Source organism: Lactuca saligna, chromosome 7, assembly GCF_052625555.1.
Source record: "Lactuca saligna cultivar CGN05327 chromosome 7, ASM5262555v1, whole genome shotgun sequence".
Classification (NCBI taxonomy): Eukaryota; Viridiplantae; Streptophyta; class Magnoliopsida; order Asterales; family Asteraceae; genus Lactuca; species Lactuca saligna.
In genome coordinates this window covers 53,942,420-53,954,603 of record NC_136423.1, presented here as the reverse complement: position 1 = coordinate 53,954,603, position 12,184 = coordinate 53,942,420, and the positions used below count along the sequence as shown (strand labels likewise).

At 27.8% G+C, this 12,184-nt stretch overlaps 1 protein-coding gene across 1 annotated transcript; it reads right to left on the bottom strand.

Annotated features, from left to right (window-relative positions):
• Positions 1–334: 334 nt before the first annotated feature.
• LOC145006952 (uncharacterized) lies at positions 335–1,333 on the bottom strand. The gene is made up of 2 exons (XM_078965965.1): positions 1,003–1,333; positions 335–852 (listed from the first exon to the last, which is right to left on the bottom strand). Exons 1-2 carry the CDS (start codon positions 1,331–1,333, stop codon positions 335–337), a joined length of 849 nt encoding a protein of 282 aa, XP_078822091.1.
• Positions 1,334–12,184: the final 10,851 nt, after the last annotated feature.

Genomic DNA, 12,184 nt, shown 5'->3' with positions numbered 1-12,184 from the left:
CGTTATTCTCCTCATCGTCACCATCGTCACCATCGTCATCATCGTCATCTTCACCGTAATTTTGCCCTTGAAATTGTCGTTCCCATATGTATTCAGTCAAATCATGTCGTAGATTGTGATGTGTTTCATGGTTTTGTATTTCCAAAACCCTTGAGAAGTATGCCAGACTGCCAACTTGTATTACTGTGGGTAAGTTAAGTATATCGTTTGTGGTATATGGGCAAATAGCCCTACCCTCTTTTTCTATTATCATGTTATGTAAAATAACACAAGCAGTCAACACGGTCCTTAATTTTTCTCTGTCACATGTTCGTGCCAGATGTTTGATTATGTGTCACCTTTGTTTGAGGACCCCAAACGCCCGTTCTACATCCTTCCTTGCAGATTCTTGTGCTAACTTGAACACTTTCCGTTTATCGTCGGCCGAAAATGTGTATGACTTGACAAATCTAGCGTATTCTAGATATATCCCATCACCTAGGTAATACCCACATTTGTATTCATTTCCATTGACAACATATGGCATTTCTGGTGCTTTGCCCTGTAGAATATCGTTAAATATCGGAGACGTTTGTAGCACATTCAAGTCATTGTTTGACCCAGTCATACCAAAGAATACATGCCAAAACCATATGTCATTTGAAACCACCTCCTCCAAAATAACAGTCGGCACCCCATGATCACCTCGCGTGAACTGACCACGCCACGCGTAGTGATAATTTTTCCACTTCCAATGTGTACAATCAATGCTACCAAGCATCCTTGGAAAACCATATTTTGCTTGATGTGCGGCATACAACTGTTCGACATCGCTTTTAGTCGGATGTTGCAAGTATATGTCACGGTAAAGCTCTATGACATACTCACAAAATAAATATGTACACTCTCGACGCATCCTCTAAGACATTTTCAGATACTCATCTGATGCGTCTGCGGTTATACCATATCCCAACTATCTAAGAGCGGTCGTACATTTTTGTATCGTGGTAAAAACGTGTTTACCTCTAGCATCCCATCGTGATTGAAAAAATTCATAATTACATGCCAAATCTATAGCTATATGTAAAAATAAAGTTCTACTAATACGAAAACGTTCTTCGAATTTAGATAGACCATATAAACTATCAACGGCAAAATAATCACGTACCAAAAGTTCATGTGCCGCCTCTCGATCCCGGTTGATCCATTTTGCATGCTTCTTGTTGACATTTGGACTTTCGCCCCTCTCGCGTACCACGTCTTGTGCCGCAGATAACAGTGTATACAAAATAAAATCATCATCGGAATCGTTATCATCAGAAGACGAAATAATTTGAGGTGGAAAATTATCCATTTTTTGGTTTGATGTGTGTGTTTGTTTTAAAAAAATGTCGGTGTGGTTTAGTGGAAATTGTGAATAAAGTAGATGTATATATAGAGTGTTTGAAAAATTAAAAAAAAAAAAGTTTTTTTTTATTTAAACGGTTATATTATAACGTTCGAAAATCAATTGGCCAATCAAACACGGCGTCTTCGTCCGTCTTCCGCCTCACGCCACACGCAGCCCACCGGACTTTGGGGCGGTGTTCACGCGTGGGAGAGGTTGCCACCTCAGCCCAAGACGCGTGAAACTACCCCCATACCGGGTAGCCTTAGGATAACATAATTTAGTCATTCTCTGATCAAATTGAATACGTGATCAAACCCTTTACCTATATTCTCTTCCTTCCCCCCCCCCCCCCCCTCTCTCTCTCTCTCTCTCTCTCTCTCTCTCTCCCCGTTGTTATCGCCTCCGACCATCCGTATTCCATGGTCTCCAGATCGTTGACATCTGATTTGACCAAATACATGTTCCCGGTGAGTCGGATGCCTAATAACGACAATGACAGAGATTGATCGACGATTACATATATGGTGAATCAGAATTGACGATTGCATAAATAAATTCCAAATTGGCAAAAGAGGCATCTGAGGGAATCGCATATGAGAGGAGATAAATCGTCAAAAATCAATGTAAGTTTTGATTTTTGAGCTAGTTTATTGAAACTTGTATTCGTTTTTTCAATCACGACTTGTTTTGTTTCTCTTTTTTCTAGTTACATAGAAATAAATTCATAAATTTAGAAGTGAAAAGGTCTTAACATAAACAATTTCATAGCAACTTGAGCTCCATTCTGCAATGAACTTCCGTTAATTAGAAAAGAACGAATATTGATTCCAACTCAAACGAAATTCAGTTGCTCATTTCCATGCCTACAATGTTTGTAAGTTTCATTTTTCTTTTGATTTTAGCTAGTTGTTTCTGGTTTTGAGGAGTTTTAATCTTTTGTGTAGGATGAATTGAAATATTTGATACTGCATACGCGAGTTTATTCATCTGTGAATTGTGTATGAAGCTGTAAAATTTGATTATATTTATCATGGGTTTTATTTCATAAAATTATGTACACAAATAGCAAAAGCAGTAAAAGATGAGTATGGGAAAAATCGGAGAGCACTGACAAAGTATAAGGTTACATATTTGATATTATTAGTAAAAGAATGCAAATATATTGCTCTTCTTTTATGCTGCTATAAATCCTATGTCTCAAGTGCCGATAATAGTTAATGAATGTTTTAAGCTGTTTGAAAGGTTTTTTTGTTTATGATTTCAAAGTCCTTATTCTATTTAAATTATTGACAAAATTACATAAATGGTCCTCATGGTTGACAAAATCGATCAATTATGGTCCTTATGACGAATTCTTTACACAGATGATCCCTGTGGTTTCAAAATCTTACAAAGACAGTCCTTTTGACTAACGGCGTTAACTTTTTCAGTTAATTTTTATGTGAAATGATATATTTGCCCTTCATGCATAAGGACGCTTTATGTAATGTGTTTCTACCATAGGGACCATTTATGTAATTTTCTGTATTATTTATTATTTTTTTTATTTATTTTAATTATATATTTAACGATTTAGATTTGTTTAAATTTATTGTTTAATATATATATATATATATATATATATATATATATATATATATATATATATATATATATATATATATATATATATATATATACATGCTAACATTTTTTAATGTTTTGCTCAAATTATTTTTTTTAATCTTTTTGATATTTTCTTCAAGTAAATTTATTAATGTTTTTTTATTTTGACGTTTCATTCGAATATTATTTATTTATTTATTTATTTTTTTGATGTTATGTTCGAATACATTTTTCAACTATATAACGTTGTATAATTATTATTTTTGTAAACTAATTTATTAACATTTTTTTATAAAAAAGTGTAAAATGTATGTTAAACGTGAATATAATTAATATAGATTAGGTAGACATAGGCTAAGCTGAGACCGCCTCACAACGTTGCCGAGAACGACCAGGTCATTTCACATTAGATTTAAATGTAATTATTTCGAGTTATTATTATTATTTTTTTTTTAGCAGTGTTTTAAAAAATCACAACGCAAGGGTCTCTAATCAGTCAGGTAGCGTTTAGGGATTAATCTGAGTTTAAACGGGCCTAATTGTAATTTTTTACAACACGACTAAAAACAAAAAAATAAAATAACTCGAAATAATTACATTTAAATCCAATGTGAAATGACCCGGTCGTTCTCGGCAACGTTATGAGGCGGTCTCAACGTAGCCTATGTCTACCTAATCTATATTAATCATATTCACGTTTAACAAACATTTTACATTTTTTTATAAAAAATGTTAATAAATTAGTTTACAAAAATAATAATTATGCAACCTTATATAGTTAAATATTTGAATTAAAAAGTAATAATTATATAACCTAATAAAAGAAAAAAATGAAAACATAATTGAAAGTGAATTAAGTTAAGAATTATAATTACAATAGTCGTGAAATCCTTTAACAAATATAAACATACTATATGTTGAAAAATGTATTCGAACATAAAGTCAAATAAATAAATAAATAAATAATATTCGAATAAAACATCAAAATAAAAAACATTAATAAATTTACTTGAATAAAATATCAAAAAGATTAGAAAAAATAATTTGAGCAAAACGTTAAAAAATGTTATATATATATATATATATATATATATATATATATATATATATATATATATATATATTAAACAATAAATTTAAAAAAATCTAAATAGTTAAATATATAATTAAAAAAGATAAAAAAAATAATAAATAATAGAGAAAATTACATAAATGGTCCCTGTGGTAGAAACATATTACATAAAGCATCCTTATGCATGAAGGGCAAATAAGTCATTTCACATAGGACTTAACTGAAAAAGTTAACGCCGTTAGTCAAAAGGACCGTCTTTGCAAGATTTTGAAACCACAAGGACCATCTGTGTAAAGAATTCGTCATAAGGACCATAATTGGTCGATTTTGTCAACCATGAGGACCATTTATGTAATTTTGTCTAAATTATTTATTTTATTAATAAATTATAAACTCTTGGTTTCACTTTCACAATGTGAAATGTTGTGATTTTTCATGCAATTCTTATCGACTTATCTTGAGCATTTCAAGAGTTGTGAGTTATTGGTAAGTCAGTTTTCTTCTCCTTTCCATATCTTCATACAATTTTAAACAAATATATATAAAGATTATAAGGTTATTAACTTATTAAATGCACACATCTTTTTTTTTAATAAATCGATCAATAATCTCCATGGGATAAACAATAATTTTCTTATATAAATTGATCAATTACCTAAGGGTTTTTTTTTGTTTTTTGTTTTTTGTTTTTTTTATATTTTTTTATAACTTTTTATTATTATCTCTATAAATAAACATTTGGAACTTAACTAATTTGAAAATCTAATGATGGCAGGTGGTTACATTGCATACTTAATAGATATTTTGTTATTAAAAAAAGAAGCTTAATGGACATTTTGCATTAAAAAAGATGTCCCTTCTAACTGTTTTCCGTATATAATATATGTTTTTCTTTTTAAATCACACTTTTTTTTGTTATATTTGTTTGTCGTACTCTAGGAGCTTAGAAACAACTTGGGATAAATAGTTGTTTATTTGGTTACGTAAAGTACATGCGAATCACATATCAATTACATGTGATTCACATGTAAATCACAGGTAATTCATATATGAATCACATGTAATTCATATATGAATCACATGTAATTTATATGTAAATTACAAGTAATTCACATATGAATAACATGTGATTCACATGTAAATCACAAGTGAATCACATATGAATTACATGTGATTCACATATAAATCACAGATAATTTATATATGAATCACATGTAATTCACATATGAATCAAATGTAATTTATATGTAAATCACAAGTGAATCACATATGAATTAATGTGATTCACATGTAAATCACATATGAATCACATGTGATTCACATGTAAATCACAAGTGAATCACATATGAATTACATGTGATTCACATGTAAATCACTGGTAATTCATATATGAATCACATGTAAATCACATATAAATCAGATGTGATTCACATAAAAATTCGCAAGTGAATCAAATGTGATTCACATATAAATCTCATATGAATTACGTATATATGCACACTTGCATTTTGTGTGACTATTCTTTGTTGATTTTTTTTAAAATTTCTTGTGAATTTTACATTTAAATCTTAAAAGATACCATCATATGTGAATATAACATTATATAATCAAATGTGAATCTTACATGATATAATCATATACGTATCTTACATGATATAATCATACATATTTTTGTGAGTGATCTTGTATTAATCAAATTTCCTTTTAATTTTTTCTGTAGATTTAGAAGGATTTGTGGAAAATATTGAAGATGTGAAAATGATAAATTGAAAAAATATATATATGGAAATCTTGACACGAAAAGGACCGATTTGTGGAAAATATTGAATATGTGAAAATGATATTTTTTATTAATTTATTAATTTTATTTTATTTTGTATCGAATAAAATTCTTAAATAATTGTGTTTATAGATTAGTAAAGAAAAATGAGTTTTTTTTTATTTACTTACAAACATTATAGTATAAAAAATACGCATATATGCACTTGCAAAAATATGCATATATGCACCAGAAATGTTAATTTTTAAGGTTAAAAAAATTACAGTTTTTTATAATTATTCCTATTTTTGTAAAATAATCCACGTTTTTTTTTTCTTAATTTTATGTTCTCTTTAAATTTCTAATTTTTAAAAAAAAATCATTTCTTCTAGAAAATTAAAAAAAAATTGCATTTTTAAAAAACGAATCAAAAATTATTTTTGATAAAAGGAATGCGAAAATTTGATTTATTATGTTAATTTTTAGATATTTTTCCTATAACACCAAAAAATAAACATTAAATAAGATTGGTAAGATGATGATCATGTCCTTAAGGAATTTATTTTGATTTAACGCTCCACCTTTAGTTATATATATATATATATATATATATATATATATATATATATATATATATATATATATATATATATATATATATATATATATGGTTAAGTTCAAATGAGAACACTATTTAAATAGATATATGCTCGATTTAACATTTTTTATTTTTGTTTTGATTTTTTTCGTTCTTTTTTAAAAAATCATTTTTTTCAATTTTTCGTATTTTAATATATTTACTACATATTTGAAGGTACTAGTGTTTTTTTTGTTTTTTGTTTTTTTTTCTAATTTTTTAAAGGGCAAATGACATAAAAGCCCATATGTTTTCACAAAAATATCAGTTTTAACCTTCATTTTAGATCAACTAAAGTCGAATGTTTTAGATCAACTAAAGTCGAATGTTTTGTTTTAGATCAACTAAAATCGAATGTTTTGTTTAATTTGTTCATTTATACTATTTTAATGGTTTTCCATGTAACCTACCAGTTACCCGATGCCAATAAAGCCCTTCATTTTTCAAAAATATTTGGAATTACTCTTACTTTGAATGTTATTTTGACTATTATTATTATTATTATTATTATTATTATTATTATTATTATTATTATTATTATTATTATTATTATTATTACTATTACTATTATTATTATTATTATTATTATTTTTATTATTATTATTATTATTATTATGTTTAATGCGTTTTTAAATATATAAAAATATTTTAATAGATTTTAAAATATATTTAAAAATATATTTACCTGTATTTAGTATTTAAAAATATATTTACTTCTATTTAGTATTTATATATATTTAAAAGCTAATGTACACCATTAGAAAGATATTTATATATTAAGTAGGTATAAATATATATGTATTTCATATAAAAAAAATATTGTATACATATAAATATAAAAATATCTATTTATAATGTTTATATTGTAAAAAAGATATAATTATATGTATTTGTACATATTACTCAGTATAAGTATGTAATAAATACATATTTATACTTAGTATTAAGTACGAATACATATAATTATATCTTTTATACATTATAAACCTTATAAATATGTAGTTTTATATTTTTGTATATATACAATATATTTGTATATGAAATAATTATATATTTATACCTACTAAATAAAAATAAATACATTTTTAATATATTAATATGTTTTTAAAGGAATATGTAGGCTTTCAAATATCTATAAATACTAAATAAATGTATGTATATTTTTAAAAATATATTTCTATTAATAAAAATATTTTTATACATTTAAAAATGTATTTAAAATTTATAGTAGTAGTAGTAGTAATAATAATAATAATAATAATAATAATAATAATAATAATAATAATAATAATAATAATAGTAATAGTAATAATAATAATAATAATAACAATCAAAGTAAGACTAAATCCGAACATTTTTGAAAACTTAAAGGTAATCCTAACATTTTTTAAAACTCAAGGGTTTTTCTGGCATTAGGTAACCGGTAAATACTTGGAAACCTACTAAAAAGATATAAATGAACAAGTTAAACAAAACATCCGGCTTTACTGGATTTAAAACACGTCCAATGGTAAAACCGATATCGACGATAAATAAAATCAAATCTTCACCTTTTACTTTTTCAATTATGCGGCAAAGATTTGTCATTGTAGTCCTCACTTATTTTTGAGTCCTCACTCGTTCCAACTTATATATATATATATATATATATATATATATATATATATATATATATATATATATATATATGTATGTATGTATGTATATATATATATATATATATATATATCTATATATATATGTATGTATATATATGTATGTATGTATGTATATATATATATCACTGTTGTAAAAATCCCGACTAGATCCCGATTAATCTCCGATTAATCCCTAGGTGCCACTCGACCGATTAGAAAGCGCCTATCGATTAATCTTTGTATACATAATGAGTGAAACATTATAAAACGAACGAAATTTTAACATTTTGAAGAAGTTTTATCTCAACGGAAATTATTTGAAGCGTGATTAGTGTTGTATTAATCATATTAAGCTAATTTGTTATCATATTAGTGGTATTTACGAACTTTTATATGATATTAGTCATATTTATTTTTTTAAAATTCAACAAATTTTCAATTAATGGTACCCGATTAATCTTCTCCTAACCGATTAATCTCTTGACCCTAGTTTACCGAACGTTGAGCGTTTTTTTCAACCTTGATATATATATATATATATATATATATATATATATATATATATATATATATATATATATATATATGTTGAAACAAGTGAGGACTCAAAAATAAGTAAGGATTGCGATGACAAATCTTTGCTGCAGGATTGAAAAAATAAAATAAAATAGATCCGTTGCGATTAAAAATAAAGGGAAATGACACAAATGTCCTATCAACCTTCTAGTGTTTACCCTCTTAGTCACTTAGCTATTTTGTAGCTTTATAAGAGAACAAAGTTGTGAGCAACCTATCTTTTTAGTCCTGTTACCTAAACTAGTAGGTAGATATGCCACATGGCACATATAAAAACTGATTTTACTAGTTTTAAAAGCCAAGTTAGCATAATAGTCAAACTTAAAAGTCAAGTAAGTCAAACTTCCCCATCTTGTCTCCTTCAGCGTTTCACACAATCAATTTTGGTAACATTATTCCGGGAGAAATTTAATCGGAATTTGGGTACAAAATCCGGAAAAACACAATCGTTGATTTGTCTTAAATATGGAAAAACCTTAACCACGTAATTCACCAAAACATTCAAGATCTCATTAACAATGGCATCCAATAAATTGATTTGTAGAGAAATTTCCAAATAGCTCCAAATCTTTTTTCATCTTTTTATGTATCATGTACTTCCTTGAGGCTAAAACGGTCCACATCACCAAAAATCTCCCAAAAGATAGAATGAAACCAAATTAGGTTAACATCACCATTTGGATAATGAGTAATAAGTTATCATAAGACTTAAGGATGCTAAAAAAATCCATGACTACTTCTTGAGATTGAGTTACAAAGGTGAAATCGAATTGACTCACAACGTAATATACATGTGCAACAAGTATGGAAGCATGGTAGATGCACGCCGAATGTTCAAAATCTGACAAAACAATGGATACTTTGCATCTGATACAAAACAGGTATGCATCAAACATATTAGGAGATGATGGATTGGAAATGTTTGAACATATGAGAAACCATGGATTACAACCAAACGAAGAAACCTTCCTTGTTGTTCTTGAATCTTCTGCTGGTGCTAAAGCCATTGCAGAAGGATTCATACACTTTGAATCAATGTAAAAGAATACAGAATTTCCCTAAAAACCGAACATTAATTGGGGGTTTTAACGGTTTCTGGGAAAGCTGGACACCTTGATCAAGCTTTGGAGTACATCCAGATATATTACAGTTTGAAACCCACATCAGAAATCTAGGAAGCTGTAATGAACATTATTTGGGGGTTTTATGGTCGTGGTACTAATGAGACCAGAAGATGGGAGGGAACCAGTAAATAGATTTATAGAGAAATTTCCCCAAGAACGCGATTACTGAGAACTAAAACAACAAACTCGAATTGTTAACTGATAGATGATATTTACAAAGGCAACGAAACAAATAGATGGTGACGGGAAGAATTTGAGAGAGAGATGTGGGTTCAAGGGTAAGGAAAACTCAAAGTCAATATAGAAAAATTGGTTAACAAATGTCCATGTGCCAAAGGGATAACTGGATGATCCTTTCACTTTCGTCAAAAGCACGTAATCGACCCGACAAAAATGACGTTGTTCCCTCGTAAAGCCACTAAAAAAGTTAAGGGACTAAAAAGGTAAACCCCAGAAAGTTGATAGGTCATATGTGTCATTTCCCAAAAAAATAAAATAGAGATATTGAGATTCAACGTTAATCACATATTTCAAGTTTGCCGCTCTAACCCTCCTACGATATCAGCACGGCGCGACAGAGGTGTTATAATTGGGAAGATATACTCTCTGTGCAGAAAATTATAGAACACTCCAAAGACTTTATTACAATATTTTTTTTCCTTTCTTTTTCTATTTATCTCCCAAATCGAGGATTAAAATCTTACATTATTAACAAATATTATTGTAAAGATAAAATTGAATAATATAAACGGTCCTTCCAAGTTTCATCTTTTCCTTCGCTGTTGAACTTTTTTTTTTTTTTTTTTTTTTTTTTTTTTTTTTTTTGCTTCATATAAAATTCATTTGCCTTTGTAAAATCATATCTTTTGCCCTTGTTATCTTCCTGACAACAGAAGTTAACTGAATCCTAATGCAATATATTTAGATTCATTAAACAAAAATTAATTCTCTGTAACAATGAAAATTGCTTAGTAATTGGATTTGGATGACATTACTATAATTTGGTAGAATTCTAATATATAATGTATAAAAGCAAGAAATAAAAATAGGATGCTATGGTAAACAAATAAATAAAAATAAGTTCTTATTTCTTGTATTTATCAATAACCTAAAATTAAATATTTTTTATCAATCAATTTAATCTGACCAGTTTTAAAAAGTTACTCCTGCCAATTTTTCCATATATATTTAAAATACCATGTGGCAATTATGAAACATCAAGAGCCCAACTTTTTTGTGGCAAGATATTGTGGGGTTCCCTTAATAAATCAACTCAAAAAACAACCAGTTGCATAAACAAAGAAAAACTGTTAAAAAATAAAATAAAAACGTAATGCCAACATAAAACTTGTTTAGAATTAAGGTTTCCAACACATCAAGGTAGCACATTTGAAAGTCTTTATCTTTAGTTTAAATTCTAACACTTCAATTATATAACTAATGTGAATTAGAACAATGGGGTCCTCTCGTTCCTGTTAATAATCAACAATTTGGCAATTTTCAATATGATTCAAGAACATATTTCTAATTATATTTCAAAAAGGTTGAATTTTTCTTGAACTTGAATAGATATCATAGGGACTTGAATGCATATTACAATCATATTTAACTTGCTGCAATTAGGGAAAAACTCCAGATCTTCAAGGCAAAACTCGTCATATTAGAAAAATGAAAGATGGTTTTCAAAAAGATACATATATCATGTTTTAATTTGCCAAAAGATCATACCTTACATCATGAATATTAGCGATAATCATATAGCTGACAATAATGATATAGTGTTGGTGATTTTAGTGTCACCATGTCATTTTAAGTAATTGGAATTAACATGTGAGCAAAGAGGTTTCATGATTTGTACTCTAATATACGTACGGATTTGTGCGGAGTGCACCCATGTATACTGATGTGCACGAAAGTACCCATTAATTTTAATATTTATAACCTAACAAACTTAGACTAACTATGCACTTATAGGCAGTGTACCTAGTCAGATTATAGTATAGCTTAGGTAAGTCGGGTGTCGATCACAGGGAACGGTGGATTAATTTAATATATTTAATTATAGGTTACAGGTTACACGAGAAGAATAAAGAAATAAATCTCAAACTAACAATTAATTGACTACTCTCGATAAACTAACAGGAAAGCAAATCTCTTCAGGTACTTTGGTTTAGACAAATTACACCTTAAAAACATAGACAATTGCATACACAAATTCATTTATTCATGTTCACCGATTCCTAAAATGATTAGATTCGCGTTCACTATAACTAATCCTTTAGCAAACAAGTCAATTCAAACAGTGATCAATTGGTTAAACTAACATGCTTCCTAGTGTTCAGTTCGTATCAAGCAAGACTTGTAAATATAGTTAACAAAATTAGACATTCAATTAACCACTTGTT

Coding starts and splice junctions, on each gene's coding strand:
- LOC145006952 (XM_078965965.1), bottom strand. CDS start 1,333: ATGGATAATTTTCCACCTCAAATTATTTCGTCTTCTGATGATAACGAT. Junction 853..1,002: donor ATCACGATGGGATGCTAGAG/GTAAACACGTTT, acceptor AGTATGTCATAG/AGCTTTACCGTGACATATAC.